General features: G+C 55.2%; 1 protein-coding gene across 10 annotated transcripts in view; it reads left to right on the plus strand.

Annotated features, from left to right (window-relative positions):
• The window catches only part of SLC25A47 (solute carrier family 25 member 47), a 34,539-nt gene that overhangs the window by 1,517 nt on the left and 13,262 nt on the right, over nucleotides 1-19,760 (plus strand). For 6 of the 10 annotated variants that reach the window (XR_012516427.1, XM_074394248.1, XM_074394250.1 and 3 more), the window contains exons 2-3: nucleotides 16,806-16,940; nucleotides 19,458-19,501. Coding sequence is in view for 8 of the 10 variants with exons in the window: in XM_074394248.1 (XP_074250349.1) it covers nucleotides 16,913-16,940; nucleotides 19,458-19,501 (72 nt within the window). In the remaining 2 variants the exon portion in view is untranslated. Of the gene's footprint in view, nucleotides 1-16,805; nucleotides 16,941-19,457; nucleotides 19,640-19,760 lie in introns of those variants that run through there. The other 4 variants (XM_074394246.1, XM_010352369.3, XM_074394251.1 and 1 more) reach the window with 3 other exon arrangements.

Raw genomic sequence — 19,760 nt, forward strand, 5'->3', positions numbered from 1 at the left:
AGGAAGGTGAACATGGCTGCGGAGCGGAGCCGAGCCAGGGCAGATCGCAGCGCGTCCGTCAGCGGTGGCGGGACGGGGCGAGACCGGAGGGGCCGCGCTCAGACGCTGAAGTCGGAGGGCGCTTGGCTCTGGGTCACCAGGGTACCCCCAGGCTGCGGGGATGAGTGAGAGCCGAGTGTGACTCGGCCCTCCAAGGAGTCTCTGACATTCGCAGTGGCAGGGGACTGCCCTGGTCCTTGTGGAGGGTCCCCGTCGGTGACTTCCCATCAGCTCTTCCCCAGCGCCTCTGGAGGTCCAGACGGTCGGTTTGGAGCCTGGGAGCGACGGGTCAGGCGCGTTCTCTTCACTGTGGGAGTCATCACACAGCCTTAGGGCCCAGCTTCCTTCTTTAGGGCCTGCAGGCAAGGCCACACTCTGTGCCATGTTCCCAGGTTTAGGATCACACGGTTCTTCTATTTGAATTCCAGTGGGTGCCGTACCTGCTGGAGGGGCAGATCGTAAGGTTCTGTGTATTTGGTACTACGACACTCAGGAAGGTGTTGTCTGTAGTGTAGCCTGGTGCTAGGGGCAGGGGTCCACAAGGCTCTTGTTAGGCCAGGACGTGCAGGTGGGACTGCAGCCCTTCCCTGACGCCTCTCCCAGGCCCTGCCCACCGCCTCTTTCCCCACCCTTCTCCCCCGCGCACATCCAGCCAGGAAGTCCAGCGCTATAGCCCAGTCCCAGTGAGGCCACCCTTTCTCCTCGTCCTCCTCCTACGGCCCTTCTGGCTGGGCGCTGTCCGGATGCCGAGCTCCGGGTGCCTGGGCTGGGCCAGGCTGCTCCTCCTGGCATGGAGTCTAACTAGAGTCTAACTAGAATGTTGGTTAGGAAGAGACCCAAACCCTAGGTCTGCTGACTCCTAGTCCAGGGCTCGTGATAGCTGGTGTGCCCTGAATGGGGAGTCTGGAGGCCTGTGTTTGAATATCGCCACCCTCTCTCATCCACCTGGGTGCCTTGGGGAGGTAGGTGTGTGCACGGGGAGAGTGGCCCGTGAGCCAGAAAAGCAGTAGTAGCATGCGGGGTCCCAAGAGAAGCCCAGACCAAACGGGCAGGAGCTGGCTGAGGGGTTACATGGTGAAACCCAGTCTCTACTGAAAAATACAAAAATTAGCCAGGCGTGGTGGTAGACACCTGTAATTCCAGCTACTCAGGAGGCTGAGGCAGAAGAATCGCTTGAACCTTACAGACACGGTGACTACACTGGACAACCTACATCTAGTCACTTACCTTAGGAACAGGGTGTCCTTGGGATGCTGGAGGGCTCACGAGGTAAACACAAATCCCTGCACATCCATTCCTGGTTGAGGAGGTTTGGGAGGAAAATCAAATACCTTAACAGCATGGGGGGGTCGGGCGCGGCAGCTCACACCTGTGATCACAACACTTTAGGAGGCTGAGGCAAGTGGATCACCTGACATCAGGAGTTTGAGACCAGCCTAGCCAACATGGTGAAACCCGGTCTCTACTAAAAAATACAAAAATTAGCCAGGCATGGTGGGCACCTGTAGTCCCAGCTACTAGGGAGGCTAAGGCACGAGAATTGCTTAAACCCAGGAGACGGAGGTTGCAGTGAGCCAGCACGGTGCTACTGTACTCCAGCCTGGGCAACAGAGTGAGACTCTGTCTCAAAAAAACCAAAACAACAAAAACCCAACAACAACTGTTGAGAAATGTTAAGTTTATGAATATTGATAAATGTTGAGTGTATGATAGAATATATTGTTTGCTAGGAAGAACCATGGCAAGGAAAACTTAGCTGCCCTCCGCCCCAAGTAGAAAACTACTTGGGGCATTCCAAAGTGGCAGGACAAGGTATCAACATCATACACGCGTTAAAACAATGCTTTAAGACATCTGACCCTGCCCTCATGGCTCCCTCGTGGAGAATTTTTTTTTATTTAATTTAATTTATTTATTTATTTATTTTTAGACAGAGTTTTGCTCTTGTTACCCTGGAGTGCAATGGCACGATCTTGGCTCACCGCAACCTCCGCCTCCTGGGTTCAGGCAATTCTGCCTCAGCCTCCTGAGTAGCTGGGATTACAGGCACGCGCCACCATGCCCAGCTAATTTTTAGTATTTTTAGTAGAGACAGGGTTTCACCATGTTGACCAGGATGGTCTCGATCTCTTGACCTCGTGATCCACCCGCCTCGGCCTCCCAAAGTGCTGGGATTACAGGCTTGAGCCACTGCGCCCGGCCCCGAGAATGTTTTTTAGTTTGTCTGTCATCAGTGGTAAGCGGGCACCAGCTGCCTACTTGGCATATTCTGTGTTATGAGAAAACACTGAACATCTGTTTGTTAATAATGATCACCTGTTAAGAGAGAATAACTTGGCTCACGATTGTAATCCCAGCACTTTGGGAGGCCGAGGCAGGTGGATCACGAGGTCAAGAGATTGAGACCATCCTGGTCAACATGGTGAAACCCCGTCTCTACTAAAAGACAAAAATTAGCTGGGCATGGTGGCACGTGCCTGTAATCCCAGCTACTCAGGAGGCTGAGGCAGGAGAATTGCTTGAACCTGGGGGCCGGAAGTTGCGGTGAGCAGGGATCGCGCCACTGCACTCCAGCCTGGGTAACAAGAGTGAAACTCCGTCTCAAAAAAAAAAAAAAAAAAAAGAGAATAACTGCGTGGATCAGAATCTGCTCCAGCCCCTTCAGCCTGGAATGCTGTCAGCCCTGAGGCTCTCGGCTCAGAAGGCTGCTGGACCCCCAGATAGACCCACTTACTCTTCTATCTGGGTGTCTGCCTCTCGGTTCCGTCAGTGCTGCCTGGGTGGGAGTCTCTACAGCTGAGCTGGCTCTCGGTAAACAACAACAAAAAAACAGCATGTGGCAATAGTGAGAAAATTATGGAAGCTGATAGGGAGAGAAGCATGACCTGTTTTGCTTTGTTGTTGAGCGAATGCACATGCCTTTAAAATTATCCTGGGGTCAGGTCGCACTGACCTCTTGAGTCCTGGTTGAGCTTCAGAAACTTCCTTGAGGCTGGGCTCAGTGACTTCTCCTGTAATCTCAGCACTCTGGGAGGCTGAGGCAGGAGGATCACTTGAAGTCAGGAGTTTGAGACCAGCCTGGCCAACATAGCAAGTCCCCATCTCTTAAAAAAAAAAATAGCAGGACGTGGTGGCCTGCAGGCCTGTAAGCCCTAGCTACTCAGGAGGCTGAGGCAGGAGGGTCGCTTGAGCCCAGGAGATCAAGGCTGAGGTGAGCTATGATCACACCTGTGTGACAGAGCAAGACCCTGTCTCAAAAAGAAAAAGGAAACCTCCTTGCAGGGAGGCAGCTTTGGTGAGAGAGCTGAGGCGGGCTGCAAAGGCAGTGGGATTGTGCCAGGCCTGGGAGATGAGGAATGTGGGCCCTTCGCCTGCACTTTGCTGGGAGAGCTTGGAGGGAGAGCTGATTTGAGGGAGGGCAGGGTTCATGGTGGGGGAGGCTGTTGGATTTGGGCACAAAGGTCAGCATGTGGGGACAGTGGAGGAGTGGGCTCTGGGACAAGTCCGCTTGATCTGATGTTCCAAGGGAGCCTCAGGATGTGGGTGCTGGGGGGCTGCCTTCAGCTGGAAGCACCCTGAAGGCAGGTCCTGGGTCTGTCCCCTTCATCTTGATGTGCCCAGGGCCTGCACAATTGACAATGGGTGAGGGACATCAGGGAGGGGGTCATGCAGTTGTGCCACTGAGTTACTCAGCTTCGCAAAGCCACATCTCCCTGAGCAATGTATTTCCCTGCTACCTGGGAATCGTGCGCTCAGCTGGTGCACTGCCCTGTGCCCTGTGCTGGAGACAAGACAGACACAAATCTCTGACCTCCGTGACAGGGCTAGGGTGAGACCAGAAAGGAGGAGTGAAGAAGTTGGTGCCAAGTAAATATACCCATGATGCCCACATCTTCCAGCCTGCGGTATTACACCAGCAGTTGGGTTCAGTGCCTATTGTTTTATTTCATTTCCTGAGGATAAAGTTACAGCACAGAATGTGCTTTTTCACACTCCCATGTTCCACAGAGCCCTGGACCTCCCCATCCCAGAGGAGGCAAGGCTCTGTCCAGCCCTGAGGACCCCAGCCTTTAAGGGGCAGGGCAGGCCCAAGGCCACCACAGGAGGACTGCAAGGCTGGAGGGGCTGTCACAGTGTACCGAGGGTCAAGTCTTCTTACTCAAGACAGGTTCAGTGTGGAGAAATCAGAAACACCAGCACCTAAAAAGGAAACGCATCTCCTCTGTCCCCACCCTGGCATCTGGAGTTGAGTGACCCCTGCAGGAGCTGTTTGGGCTGGGTATGGGGAGGGTGGCTGCAGCAAAGGCTGCCAGGGTGCACGTAGAGGAGGTGGGAATGAGCACCAGCTGCGTAGACCTCAGGAGTTAGGCTATGCCGGGGAGGGAGACAGAAGGGCGCTGTCGGCAAACACAGGTGTAGACTTGGGACGGGCCACCTGAGCAGGTTGCAAACTCCTGGCCTGAGATTGGTGGGGAGGGTGGGCTGTCAGTCAGCTCCTGTCTCACAAGGAATAACACCCGAGCTCGGCGCCATGGTATCTGAGGCCCAAGGCAACCAGGCTGCAACCTCGGCATCCGCCTTTCATGCCCTCCGGCCTTGTTGCAGCCTGCCCTCTAAGCTCTGGCCCCTCTCAGGGCCTTGGCACTGGCAGCTCCTCCTGCCTGGCCTGGCATCGATATCTCTAGAACTTGGTTCCTGCTCAGTGCTTACCTCCTCACAAGGGGCTTGGCTGACCTGCCATGGTCTGGTTGTGTGTGTGTCCCCAAAATTCGTATGTTGAAGTCCTTTTTTAAAACTTTTAAGTTGAGGTGTACATGTGCAGGTTTGTCACATAGGTAAACCCATGTCATGGGGTGTATTGTACAGACTATTTTGTTACCCAGGTATTAAGCCTGATGCCCACCGATCCTGTCTCCTCCCCTCCACCCTCAGGCGGGCCCCAGTATGTGTTGTTTCTCATATGTTGAAGTCTTAACCCCCGAGGTGATGGCATTAGGAAATAGGGCCTCTGGGAGGTGATTAGGTTATGAGGGAATGGGATTGGTGTGGGATTGCGTGTGTGTGTGTGTGTGTGTATGTGTGTGATGGGTGGGGTCTTGCTCTATTGCTTGGGCCAGAGTACAGTGGCGCAATCACAGCTCACTGCTGTCTCAACCTCCTGGGCTCAAGCCATCCTCCTACCTCAGCGGGAACCACAGGGGCATGTCACTATGCCCAGCTAATTTTGCATCTTTTATAGAGATGGGGTTTTGTCATGTTGCCCAGGGTGGCCTCGAACTCCCAGGCTCAAATGATCCTCCAGACAGCGTCCCAAAGTGATCAAATTACTGGTGGGAGCCACTGTGCCCAGCCAAGTGCCTTTGTAGGACACCTCAGAGAGCCTGCTTGTCCCTTCTGCCTTGTGAGGACACAGGGAATCAGAATGTGGTCTCGGCCAGGTACAGTGGCGCACACCTGTAATCCCAGCACTTCGGGAGGCCGATGCAGGCGGATCACTTGAGCTCAGTAGTTCGAGACCTGCCTTGGCAGCATGGCAAAACCCCATCTTTACTAAAAATACAAAAAATTGGTCAGACATAGTGGCATGTGCCTGTAATCCCAGCTACTCGGGAGACTGAGGCAAGAGAATTGCTTGAACTCTGGAGGCAGCAGAGTTGCAGTGAGCCAAGATCGTACCACTGCACTCCAGCCTGGGCAACAGAGCAAGACTGTCTCCAGAGAATGAAAGAAAGTGGTCCCTCACCAGACGCAGAATCCGCTGGGACCTTGATCTTGGACTTTGCTTCCAGAATTGTGAGAATAAATTTCTGTGTATAAATTTCATAGTATTGTCACAGCAGCCAGAATGGACTGAGCCATCCTCCCTGGGGAGAGCCCGCATCCCAGCCCATGGTGCCCTGTGTTCATCACCCAGCACCCACTGGAATGTCAGCTCCACCAGGTCAGGCCCTCTCTGTCCCCTCCACTGGATGGGGCGGGGCCTGTGGGCTGACAGTTACCCTTCTCCAGGCTGGTGAAAAAGAGCGCTTTTTTGTTTGTTTCCAGTTTTTCTAAAACATATTTTGAGAATTACAAACATCAGAAACACAGCTCCTCTCTGTAGGGCTGCAGCAGGCCACAGTTTGATGGAGCCAGGGAGATGAGGGACATAGCCTGGCTCTCCTGTAGGCATGGAGGGCACAGCCAGGCCCTGCCCACCAGCTTTGCTTCCTCCCAACCCCAGCAAGCGGTGGGCAGGCAACCTTGGAGCCTAGCCTGGTGAGGGGACCTAGCCTCTACTGTGTCCCGCTGTGTGGCCTGGGCCACGGGTTTCCCCTTTCTAGACCTCTGGGGTTGGAGTTGGCCAGTGGGTCCCTGCAGGGCTGAGTCACCTTGGAAAACAGCTAGGAAGGCAGATTTCCAGGCCCTTCCCCAGACCTAAGGAGTCAGCCCCAGGGAGCAGGTGGAGATGAAACCTGCATTTAAAGCAGCCTCTTCGGTGGTTCTGAGATGGCCAGAGGGACTGCGGGTTGAGACCGTCTCCAAGGATAGATTCAGGAAGATCCAACTCAAACAGTTTTGCTTTTAAGTCTCAGCTCGGACACCTCCTGGCTGTGCTGACCTATGAGCCCTCCTGCCTGAGGTTTATCATCTGTGAACTGGGCTGGGGAGAATTCTATGGGCTGGTCTGTGCAAGCAGGGACCTCACACTGAGCTGGCACGGAGCAGGGAGAGTGCCTGGCCTGCTATTCTCGGGCAGGATTCTCTGGCTGTCCTCCCATAGCTGTCCATACCTTTGTAGGAAGTGGAAGATAAGTATAAATTTCATTAATCAGCTGAAATCCTGAAGGCTTCCTAAGGACATCTTCAACTGTCTGGATGAGTTGGGGAAAATCATGGCCCCACAATCGGGCTCCTGGCCCCAGCTGGCAAAGGCCCCAAACAGCCGCTGAAGACCTGGAATAGGTCAGGTGGCGCTGTGGCCAGGGGCTGTCGGTTTGAGGCTTGGCACTGACAAGTCACAGCTCTGCCCAGCTGGTCTCTTTCTTGCTATAATAAACATTTGCCGTCCGGATTCATCTTCAGCCTCTCAGCCACTCAGTGGGGGTGACCCCTCCTTGTCAGGAGGTGCCCCCTCTGGGCATCAGAGGGTCAAGGGCTTGGTTCCATCCTATGGTTGCCACCACTGTGTGTGGGTTTCTTGCATTGCCATTGGCTGGAAACATTTAGTTTCCCAGGGCTGCTGTTCAGGCGAGCTGCGGGCTTTGGGCAGGCCGGGTGCCATTCAGAACCCACTTGGCCTTCGAGGGGGCCACAAAGCCTGAGGAGGCTTGGGCCAGATTATGAGAGGACCAGAAACTCAAGATGGGGAGTGACATAAATAGACACATGGCGAGTGCTTCTTGTATAAAAATAGAGCTGAAGGGGGCGGGGTGGGGACAGGGTATGCTCCAGAGCCAGAAGGCCAGAGGGGTGGCGCGGCCACCCGGTCAGGTCACAGAGGGGCCGGCAAGGGGAGCTCAGCCTGGCGTCTGTGGACACAGCATGGGTTTGCAGCCTTCGGTCCTTCCCACATTGCACAGGGCTCACAAAATTGAGCCTCGGGGCCTGGCTGTGCCCTCTCTCAGGTTCCCATTGTCATAGTGGGGATGGCTGGGTGAACAGGCGGTCCCAGGCCACCAGTCCAGGCAAACTGGGTTGGAGTGGCAGGGTGAGCTGGAGATGGCTCACGGGAGGCAGGAGTGGGCAGGCGAGGGCCGGCGGCTGGCAGAGAGGACAACGTGTACTGAGCCTGAGGCACGCTGGGAGCTGTTACCTGCCTAGCACGTGCTGGCAGCGGGCAGGGCCGTGTCTTCCTGGGGCATCTCTGTTGGCTCTGCTACCTGCTCCTGCTTCAGGCTCTGTCCTCTGGAGTCCCCACTGCAGCCCCATCCCCAAGCTCCTCTGCCATGTGGCCCTCCAGTGTCTGCGCCACACGTGGGAGCATGAAGGGCAGCTGGGAGCCGGTTCACCTCCAAGGTCACGCCCTCAAAGGCCTTGCTGTCCAGATGGAGGGTGGCGGACAGCTTCCTGTTCACCCTGGGTGTGTGTGGATTTTTTTCTTTTCTTTTCCTTTTTTTTTTTTTAGAGACAGGGTCTCCGTCACTCAGGCTGGAGTGCAGTGGCTGCAATCATGGCTCACTTCAGCCTTGACATCCTTTCTGGGCTCAAGGATCCTCCTACCTCAGCCTTCCAAGTAACTGGGGCTACAGCATGCACCACCATGCCCAGCTATTTTTTTTTTTTTTAGAGACAGGGTCTTGCTATGTTGCCCAGGCTGGTCTCGAACTCCTTGGCCTCAAAGCAATCCTCATGACTTGGCCTCCTAAAGTGCCGGGATTACAGGTGTGAGCTACTGTGCACATGCGTTTACTGAGTATCTGTGTGCCTCCCAAAGTGCTGGGATGACAGGCATGAGCCACTGTGCCTGCCCTTTTCCCGAACTCTCATTGGCTGCTTTTGTCTGGGCCTTGGTGTCCTCACCTGTAACACGAACAGGGCCAGTGGGCAGGGAATGGGGTTTGACCCCTGCGATAAGCTTAGTGGGAAAGGTAGCGTCTAGTGCCTCATCCTGCAGGAATGGGAGCTACAGCTGGGGGGCAGCGGCACCTGTGCATCCCATTTACAGGGAGGGGAGGCAGCACGAATGCCCTGTGATAGGCTTTGTAGCTTGGAGGTCTGTCCGGGGGCACCCAGGCTCAGAGACCCCAGGCCCGGGGCCCTAGCCTCTCAGGATGTCAGAGGGAGGCCGGTGTGTCTGGGAGGACTGAATGGTGGCTCCTCCTTCTCGACACACCAGGCTCACCCCAGAGACACACCCACTTGCTTCCATAGTAGTTGAGACTGCACCCACCCACTGCCTGGGATCCTGTGGTCTGCAGCAGCCAGCTGGGCACTGTATACACCCAAGCAGACAGGGGCCAAGCCTGGAGCATATAGGATCTGATGTCCTGGGCACAGAGCTGGCTTGTCCCATTTTACTTATTTTGGGGATAAAGGTGTCGCTAGGCTGGAGTGCGGTGGTATGATCGCGGCTCACTGCAGCCTTGACCTCCTAGGCTGAGGCGATCCTCCCATTGTGTGATGGTTAATACTGAGTGTCAACTTGATTGGATTGAAGGATGCAAAGTATTGATCCTGGGTGTGTCTGTGAGGGTGTTGCCAAAGGAGATTCACATTTGAGTCAGTGGACTGGTAGACGCAGACCCACCCTCAGTCTGGGTGGGCACCATCTAATCAGCTGCCAGCAAATATAAAGCAGGCAGAAAAACCTGAGGAGGCAAGACGGGCCTAGCTTCCAGCCCGCATCTTTCTCCTGTGCTGTGCTTCCTGCCCTGGAGCCTCAGACTCCAGTAGTTCAGTTTGGGGACTCAGATTGGCTCTTCTTGCTCCTCAGCTTGCACAGCCTGTTGTGGGACCTTGTGATTGTGTGAGTTAATGCTTAATAAACGACCCTTTAGGTCGGGTGCGGAGGCTTACGCCTGTAATCCCAGCACTTTAGGAGGCCAAGGTAGGCGGATCACCTGAGGTCAGGAGTTGAGACCAGCTTGGCCAACATGGTGAAATCCCGTCTCTTCTAAAAATACAAAATTAGCCGGGTGTGGTGGTGCATGCCTGTGATCCCAGCTAATTGGGAGGCTGAGGCAGGAGAATCGCTTGAACCTGAGAGGCAGAGGTTACAGTGGGCCGAGGTTGAGCCATTGCACTCCAGCCTTGGCAACAAGAGTAAAACTCTGTCTCAAAATAAATAAATAAACTCCTATATAGGATATATATAGGATATATATAACTCCTATATAGGTTATATATATCTGATTGTTATTTAGTTAACATAAACTAACAATCAGATTAAACAAGTCATGTTTTTAAGTTTATTAGATATAATAAATTCCTATACAGGAGTTTATAGGATATATATATTATGTATATAATAGGATATATATATCCTATTTGTTCTGTCCCTCTAGAGACCCCTGACTAATACACACCCCAACCTTCTAAATAACTGTGACTACAGGCGTGCACTACCATGTCCGGCTAGTTTTTATATTTTTTTGTAGAACAGGGATCTTGCTATGTTTCCCAGGCTGGACTCAAACTCCTGGGCTCAAGGGATCCTCCTGCATCAGCCTTCCAAAATTCCAGCATTAGAGGCAGGAGCCACCATGCCTGACCCTTGTCCCATGTTGAGGAAACTGAGGCTCAGGTGGGTCAATGGCTTCCTCCCAGGCACTGAGGGACCAGGTGAGAATCTGGGGACGGCTGACTTTGCTCAGACTTGCCAAGGAGCCCCATTTCTGGAAATGCTGGGCTGCTAATTTTCTCTGGAGCCAAGCCAGCCTCCCAGGGTCCACTCCGGGCCCCTGAGTCAGGATACATTCTTTGGGACTCTCACTCTTCCTCCTTGACCCCTCCAAATCCCATCAAAGTGGCAAAATCTGTTGAAATAATCTGTTATTAAGTTAAGACTTAATAAATTCCCCTTTAGGCCAGGCAGGATGGCTCACACCTGTAATCTCAGCACTTTGGGAGGCCAAGGTGGGTAGATCACCTGTCAGGAGTTTGAGACAGCCTGGCCAACATGGTGAAACCCTGTCTCTATTAAAAATACAAAACTTAGCCAGGCATGGTGGCAGGTGCCTGTAATCCCACCTATTCAGGAGACTGAGGCAGGAGAATTGGTTGAACTCAGGTGGCAGAGGTTGCAGTAAGCTGAGATTACACCATTGCACCCCAGCCTGGGCAACAAGAGCGAAACTCATCTCAAAAAATAATAAGTCAGTAATCTCCCTCTGGAAATATGCCCCAGTGAAACACAAAAGACCCCAAATGGTGTTTACTGGGGCGCTCTCCAATAAGCTGGACGTAAGCCCCCAGCACTTCAACAGCAGAGCTGAGCCTCAAGGGTCGTATCCACAGGGTGTCTACTGCCTGCCAGGTACACCTGCAAAACTGTGCAACTGCTGACCCCATGTCCTCCCAACAGCTATGTGGTGTTAGGTGACAGAATTTCCATTTTACAGATGAGGAAGCTGACGTGTAGGCAGGTGAAGAGCTTCTGGGTCACACAACTAGCATTGGCTGAGTGGGGACCCGGCAGCCTGGCTTCCAGACTCTGGCTGCCCATGCCGACTTCCAGCACGGGAGACCACGGATGTGCACAGAGCCCAGTAGGTCCCTTGGTGCCAGGTGGCACAGCGTCCAAGACACCTTGGCAGGGAGAGGAAGCAAATGGCAAACCTACATTAGAAAAGGAAATGTTAGGCCGGGCGCAGTGGCTCACACCTGTAATCCCAGCACTTTGGGAGGCCAAGGCGGGCAGATCACTTGAGGTCAGGAGTCCAAGGCCAGCCTGGCCAACATGGTGAAACCCTGTCTCTACTAAAGATACAAAAAATTAGCCAGGTGTGGTGGTGCGCGCCTGTAGTCCCAGCTACTCAGGAGGCTGAGGCAGAGAAATCGCTTGAACCTGGAAGGCAGAGGTTACAGTTAGCTGAGATCTCGACACTGCACTCCACCCTGGGCGACAAGAGCAAGACTCCGTCTCAAAAAAAAAAAAGAAAGAAAGAAAGAAAGAAAGAAAAAAAAATTAGCTAGCTAGGCATGAAGGCTGGTGCCTGTGATCCCAGCTGTTTGGGAGGCTGAGGTAGGAGAATTGTTTGAACCTGGGAGGTGGAGGTTGCAGTGAGCTGAGATTGTGCCACTGCACTCCAGCCTGGGCGACAGAGCTGGATTCTGTCTCAAAAAAAAAAAAAAAGCCAGGCGCGGTGGCTCACGCCTGTAATCCCAGCACTTTGGGAGGCCAAGGCGGGTGGATCACGAGGTCAAGAGATCGAGACCATCCTGGTCAATATGGTGAAACCCCGTCTCTACTAAAAATACAAAAAATTAGCTGGGCGTGGTGGCGCGTGCCTGTAATCCCAGCTACTCAGGAGGCTGAGGCAGGAGAATTGCCTGAACCCAGGAGGCGGAGGTTGCGGTGAGCCGAGATCGCGCCATTGCACTCCAGCCTGGGTAACAAGAGCGAAACTCCGTCTCAAAAAAAAAAAAAAAAAAAAGAAAAAAAAAATGGAGGCGGAGGAGGGAAAAAAAGGAAAAGAAGGGTTAGTGCTGGCCAAGATCGCCACAGGCAGGTCCTCAGGCTGTGTGCTGGCACTTTCACTTTCTGTGCTGGCTCCATCACTTCTGTGTGGATTAAAAATAACTATAACTTGTAGTTATTCCTTTCGTTACAAAAATAAAAAGGCATTTAAGAATGTGTGGCCCAGCCAGCAGGGCCTGCAGGCTCCCTCCCGAAACCCTCTGCGGCGCCCACCCGGCTCGGTTGCTGGGGAAACGTCTGCCGCCCCCTAGGGGACAACGCAGGCTTCCCGGAAGGGCAGCCTGGGTCTCACATCCCGTGGACTCCGTGCGCTGGTGGAGGAGGCGGGCGGCCTGGATCTCCTAGCAGTCACCCTGCCTGTCCGAGGAGTAGCCAGCTGGCTCCAATGGACTCCTCCGGGCTCCGCCTCCCGAAATCAAGACCCAGAGAGATCAGGCCACCCGCCTAGGGTCCCACACTAGGCTGAGGGCTCCTCCCCTGGACCAGGCAGGATCCCCCCAGCACCTGCTGCCCAAGGCTACAGTTTAGCCTCCAGGTGGCCACGAAGGAGGCTGGGCAGGGTACAAGCAGCTCCATCGCTGTTTACTGTCCTTTTACTAGTTTTTTATTTTTGTTTTTGAAACAGAGTCTTAATCCTTCACCCAAGCTGGAGTGCAATGGCATGATCTCAGCTCACTGCAACCTCTGCCTCCCGGGTTCAAGCGATTCTCCTGCCTCAGCCTCCTGAGTACCTGGGATTACAGGCACCTGCCACCATGCCCGGCTAATTTTTGTATATTTAGTAGAGATGGGGTTTCACCAAGTTGGCCAGGCTGGTCTCAAACTCCTGACCTCAGGTGATCCACCTACCTCAGCCTCCCAAAGTGCTGGGATTACAAGCGTGAGCCACCGTGCCTGGCCCTTTTACTACTTCTAAAAATTTTTTGAGATGGGGGACTCACTCGCGAGGTTGCCCAGGCTGGAGTGTGGTGGCTATTCACGGGCATGATCCCACTACTAATCAGCACAGGAGTTTTGACCTCCTCCATTTCCAGCCTGGACCAGTTCACTCTTATTAAGTGACCTGGGGTCTCCCACTCCTGGGAGGTCGCTGTGTGGATGCTGAGTGTAGTGTATCGGACAATCAGCGCAGAGCACCGGACCTCCCGGGCTCAAGTCATCCTCCCCACTCGGACTCCTGAGTAGCTGGGACTACAGGCCTGCGCCACCACACCTGGCTGCTACTTTTTATCATGGACTACAACAAAGGCCACATACTCATGATCTTTCTCCTTTCTTCCTTTCTTTTTTGCCAGATGGTGATAAAGTAAATTTCAGACATCATGCCATTTCACCACCATGTACTTCTGTTTGTAACTCTAAGAAATACAGCCGTTTTCTTACAGAACTTTGGTACCATTATTGCACCTAACAAGAATAATAATGATTGTTTAAAGTCATCTAATGCCGTGGGTGCAGTGGCTCATGCCTGTAATCCCAGCACTTTGGGAAGCCGAGGTGGGTGGATCACTTGAGGTCAGGAGTTTGAGACCAGCTTGGCCAACATGGTAAAACCTCATCTCTACTAAAAATACAAAAAAAATTTAGCCGGATGTAGTGGCGCGTGCCTGTAATCCCAGCTACTCAGGAGGCTGAGGCAGGAGAACTCCTCAAACCCAGGAGACAGGTTGCAGTGAGCCAAGATCACGTCACTGTACTCCAGGCTGGGCAACAGAGCAAGACTCCATCTAAAAAAAATTATAATAAAATACAAAATAGAAGAGTAAATAAAGTCATCTAATACCATTGGCTGTCTGCAGCTCAGGACACCCAGGAGAGCAGTGCCTCCTGGAGCACACCTTCAGGGAGGAGAAGGGAGGAGAGGGCGCTCGGTGGAAAGGATGGGTGGGGTGATGGGGGCAGGTGGGGGACATCCTCGTTCGGGCCCAGCACAGTGTGGGTGCTGACAGTGTGGACTGACTGGTGGCCTGTCCCAGGTTCTTCAATGCCATCTCACCTCTTTCTCGTGGGGCCCCTGCCAGCCCGTCCGTCCTTCCATCTGTCCTTCTGTCCGTGCCTCCATCGCTCTGTCCCTCCATCCATCCACTCATCATCCATCTGTCCAGCCCTCCTCCCTCCATCCGTCTATCCCTCTGTCCATCTGTCCATCCTTCCATCTGTTCACGGACTCATTTTCTCACATATTTATTTACCTGGCCTCCCCAGGGTGCCCGCCTGTGCTGGGTGCAGTGGGTGTGGAGACAAACCCAGCACCACCCTGCCTGCCCGAAGCCCACAGCTGAGTGGGGGAAATGTTCAGACCTGCAAACGGTGGGGTGGCATGTTTTCTATTTCTGCCTCGGGGAAGAGGGTCAAGTCAGGGCATGTTTGTTCAGGAGACAAAGGGCAGGTAAAACTGGCTGCGATGACTGAGAGAGCATGCTTGTCTCAGATGTCACCTTCTGGGGTCTCCCTGACACCCCCTGCAAGCGTCCTGCTCCCCCCCATTGTTTCTCTCCTTGGCACTGGCCGCCATGGGGCGTCCTCTGTATTTTGGCTGTTTGTCTGTTGGCCCCTGAACATAAGGTCCACCAGGCAAGGGGCTTTTCCGCTGTGTTTACTGATGTGTCCTGGTGCCTAAACTCAGCAGGGAGGAGGTGAATGGGGGGCATGGGCGGGGCGGGCTGCTGTCCTTGGGGTAATGATACGGCTTGGGCCATACAGACGAACAGTGGTGAAGGGATCTAAACGTGAATTTAAGAGGCCGACACCCAGGACTGAGGACTCTGGATGTGGGATGGAGAGAGGTGTCCAGGGTGACTCCTGGGCTTCTGGCTCAGGTGCCATGGCTGACTGGCACTTGCTGTGTCGGATGCTCTGCCGGAAACATGGGTCTGAATGTCCCTGTTCTTACCATTAGACACCATGCTTCAAGCTCCCTCAGCACCCAAGGTACTGGCTTCTCCAGTGCAGCCTCAGCAATCAAACCCAAGTCCCAGCTGTATTTGCCCTGCCCAAAACAGGCTGCTCACCTCCTTCCTTCTAGACTCTATGCTTCTGCTAATGTAGCCTTAGCATTTAGTTGGCCACTCCCACAGGGACATGCCCAGACCTTGCCCTGAGCGGTCACAGATATGAGGCAGTTACCCTCTTGATTTTGTGGTTGCAGAAGTGAGGCACAGCGTGGTCAAGGGGCTGGCCCACGGTCTCAGCCGTGAGTGGCAGAGCTGGGCGTAAAAGACAGATAGCCAACCCCTAACCAGACGCTAAGCTCCGTTCCCTTGAAGGCCAGGACTAGCATTGGGACTGGCCTCAGATGGGCCACTTCCTGCCCTTTGCCCTCTGCCATGGCAGCTGGCACTGCTTACACTGTGTCTCCCACTTGCGTACAAACAACTGGGCTGGTGGCGGGGGCTGTCTCTCCGTCAGCTCTCAGCCTGCTCAAGGCCAGTCTGCAGGTCCTGCTATCTGAGGGCAGGAAAACAGGTAGACACCCAGTCTCCTGGCCCTGCCACCTGCCCTGAGGGTCACCCAGACGGGCTGCCAGGGCCTCATGTGTCAACACCTGCCCCTCCCCTATCCTGCTGCCATTCTAGTCCGCAGGGCACTCACTTGGATTCTGTTGCTCAGCAGCTGTGTGGCCGAGGCTCCTACACAGCCTCCCGGAGCCTTGGTGTCCCCTGTGGGGATCTCACAGGGCCGAAGCACAGGTCACATGGGGCATGCCCCAGGCTGGCCCTGGATATCCCAGGGGGTGGGCCGTGTGAGAGCGTGTGGGGATCACATCCAGCCCTGCTGCCCTTGTGGCCTTGGATGAACCCCCTCTCTGGGCCTCATCGGCCCCATCTGTGAGATGGGAGCACTAATGCTGCACTATCTCCCTTCTGGGGTGGTGAGAAGGAGCCTAGAGCTTGAGAGTGAGGAGAGCTTGGTGATCTGTAAGGTGGGGTGCATGGGTGAGGAGCTCCCTGTTTTTACAGAGTCCAGCGGACAGAAGTAGCCTCTTAGCGGAGAGCCCTCCGCTTCAGGAGGGCCCAGGCAGTCGGTTTGCAGGCTGAATCCGCAGCCTCTGTCCCTGGTTCCTGTGGGCATGGGGGCTGGTGGAGGCAGCCCTGGCCTTGGCCTCTGGGTCCGGGGAGACACATTTCCACAGAGCAGCCAACAGGGGGCTGGGGCAGTGGGAAGGGTGAGAGCAGATGGTGGGTGCTGTTCCTGGGTTCAGGCCCGTCCCCCACACCCCCTCCGTCCCTGCCAACTGTCCTTGAGGACAGGCACTGGCTCTCATTGGCCTGGGTGTAGCCTCAGGGAAGGAAGTGTTTGTTGAGTGAGTAAGTGAAGGAGCTTTGCAGGTTTCCTGGGTGGGGGTCCTGAGCAAATCCAGGGGAGTCAGGGAAGTCCAGGGGACACAGTGAAGGCCCAAGCTTGGACCTGGAGGGTGGGAGCTGTCAAAGCCCCATCTCTGGACCTCCCTGGGAGGTGTTTGGACATAGTGGGCAGTGACCCTGCTCCCTGGGGCCTGCCACCTCCCATGCTCTCTCCTATACTTGCCCAACACTTGGGTCCCAAGGGCACTGGGACAAGGGTCCTGGGGCAGAGGGGGAGGGAGTCCAGCTGTGTGACGCGTGGCCTCAGTAGGATCTGATTCCGGTCCCTTCCCCCGCCACAGGTATTTAAGATCTGAGAGGGGCCAGCTGGGAGCTGTTGAGGCCACCCCAGTGGCACCAGAGCCCTCTCAGACAGGCAGACCCAGGGCCTCCCCACCACACTTTGTTCATGGATTTTGTCGCTGGAGCCATTGGAGGTAACAGGATGGGGGACCATGGGGGCGCTGCTGTTCCCGGGTTGGCAGGAGGAGCTGAGGCCCAGGAAGGTGCTGGGCAGCGGGGGTGGGGGTGCTTTGAGGAGCTCCCCTGCCCGCAGGATCTGCCAGGACCTGGTGTGGGCCATGGGTACCATGAGCAGAGAGCAGGCTCCTGGGAGACTGAGGCTGGGTAAGGGTTGCTGCAAGGCCTGAGGGCTGCACTGGCTTGGGAGGCTCAGACAGGAGGCTGAGGGCAGGCTGGGGATGGGGCTGTGGCCCAGGCATGGAGGCTGCTCAGGAGGCAGAGTCAGGGAGGCTGGGAGTCCTTGCTGTGGGGAGGGATGCCTGAGTCACTGGTAGGGAAGAAAGACCCCAGGAGAGGATAGAGAGGGCCAGGGAGATGGGTAGGGAGGATGGGGCCTGGGGCCTGGGGCCTGGGGCCTGCAGCAGGGACTGGAGGGGGCAGGCAGAGGACAGCAAGAGGCCTGGCGAGCCAGCTCCACCTGCCCTGCGGGCTGCGTGCGCCTGGCTGGGCCTCCAGAACCTGCTTCTCAGGCCAAACTCTGCTGCAGAAACTGCTCTCCCTCCCTGGGAAGGGGACCTGGTGGAAGACTGATCCAGGGAGACAGCCCAGCCCTGGGACCCAGGCTCAGCTCCACCTAAGGGCTGTGGGGGCTGTTTGGAGGGGGCACCCTGGCCTTGCTGGTCTTGTGAAACAGCAATGGGTGGCGTCAGTACTTCTGGGAACAGCATGGGGGCTGGGAGAGCAGCCCAGCTCTGGGCCTGGGAGAAGGCAGGGCCCTGCTTTCTTTTGTTTTTCCCGAGATGGAGTCTCGCTCTGCCGCCCAGGCTAGAGTGTAGCGGTGTGATCTCAGCTCACTACAACCTCCTCCTTCTGGGTTAAAGTGATTCTCCTGCCTCAGCCTCCTGAGTAGCTGGGACTATAGGTGTGTGCCACCACATCTGGATAATTTTTGTGTTTTTAGTAGAGGCAGGGTTTCACCATGTTGGTCAGTCTGATCCTGAACTCCTGACCTCAAGTGATGTTCCCGCCTCAGCCTCCTAAAGTGCTGGGATTACAGGCGTGAGCCACTGCACCGGGCCTCATTAGCCCTGCTTGAGCCCCTGCTAGGCGATAGCCTGGGGCCAGCCACTCCTTTCCTCAGGGAAGCGCCTGGACTTGCCTGAGGTCACACAACTGGAAAGGACTCCTGAGTCTGGCATCTTCCCTCGGGAGCCATGGGAAGGTCTGTGTGAAGGGCTCCTGGTCTATACATGGCCCTGGGTCATGGGGTGTCAGCCCTGGGCCATGTCCTTGGAGAACTCCTGTTCTGGAGGTGGCGATGGCATGCAATAGCAGCCAGGCCATGTGACCAGGGCTCTGCTTGCCATGTTCCAGGCACAGAGGCAGGCCAGCGGGCTCCACAGAGGAGGTGGTGTTGTGGCAGGGCTTTGACGGATGAGAACGAGTCCGGTGAGGTGTATGGGAGGGTAGAGAAGAGCCATTCTTGGCTGGGCTTGGTGGCTCACACCTGTAATTCCGGCACTTTGGGAGGCCAAAGCAGGCAGATCATGAGGTGAAGAGATCGAGAGCATCCTAGCTAACACAGTGAAACCCTGTCTCTACTAAAAATACAAAAATTAGCCTGGTGTGGTGGTGTGCGCCTGTAGTCCCAGCTACTTGGGAGGCTGAGGCTGAGGCAGGAGAATTGCTTGAATCTGGGAGGCGGAGGTTGCAGTGAGCTGAGATCACGACACTGTACTCCAGCCTGGGCAACAAGAGCAAGATTCCACCTCAAAAAAAAAAAAAAAAAAAAAAAAAGGATCATTCTGTCCAAGCCACACTTGGGTCACAGTCCCCATGTGCCTGTTGTCTTTACCACTGTCCCTCAGGAGAGAGAATGCTTCCCCCGGGCCATGCCTGCTTCCCCTCTGACTTCCCTGTGGCGGTGCTACCTGAGGCCTCTCTGAAAGGTGTGGAGTTCCAGCCCTCTGTTCCACAGACACCTGTGGTTCCAGGCAGTCCTGACTCCTCGCAAAGCCGCAGTGTGGGCTTGGGCTTCCCTCCTCCAGGCCTTTGCCCAGGCTGTGCCTCCTCCTCCTTCCACCCAGGCAGCTGAAACAGTTACCACCTGGCTCACAGGCAAACCCTCCAGGGACTGACAGCTCAAGGGCAAGGTCTGCCTGGCTCAGAGACATGGCCCAGCCTGGGTCAGCTCAGACATTGTCCCGGAACGTGATGCCCAAGGCAGCGAGGATGTGGCAATTCCGGGCCTGGACTCAGGGAAGGGGAATTTGCTGGCAAAGGGCAGCAGCCACTTGGAGGCTCAGTTTCCTCATCTGTAAAACGGGGGTCCCCTCAGGATTGATGAGACCTGGTGCAGACCAGAAGGGCCGGACATGGGTCGGCTCTCAGGGAGCCCAGCCAACGTGCACCCTGCCTCTTCTTCCCTGCAATGGGCTCGAACTGCTTACCAGCCCCACTCTCCTCACTGTGGGCCTCTGCTTTCCTTCCAGGAGTCTGCGGTGTTGCTGTGGGCTACCCCCTGGACACAGTGAAGGTGCGGCAGGAGCCAGCCCGAAGCCATCCCAAGGCCCCTGCACCCGTCCATGGCCAGAAGACTTTCTAGAATGCTAAACAGACCCAGCCCTCTCCTGCTCAAACACCTTCAATGGCTCCCCATAGCCCCTGGGACTATGTCAGTCCCACTTTCTCACCCCTGAGCCTGAGGTTTCTCGTCCAATACAAGGTTCCCTGTCCCTGCTGTGCCCACAGTCCAGCGTGGCTGGGACAATCAAGAGGGTGGTTCTTCCCCTTCC

Source organism: Saimiri boliviensis, chromosome 2, assembly GCF_048565385.1.
Source record: "Saimiri boliviensis isolate mSaiBol1 chromosome 2, mSaiBol1.pri, whole genome shotgun sequence".
NCBI lineage: Eukaryota > Metazoa > Chordata > Mammalia > Primates > Cebidae > Saimiri > Saimiri boliviensis.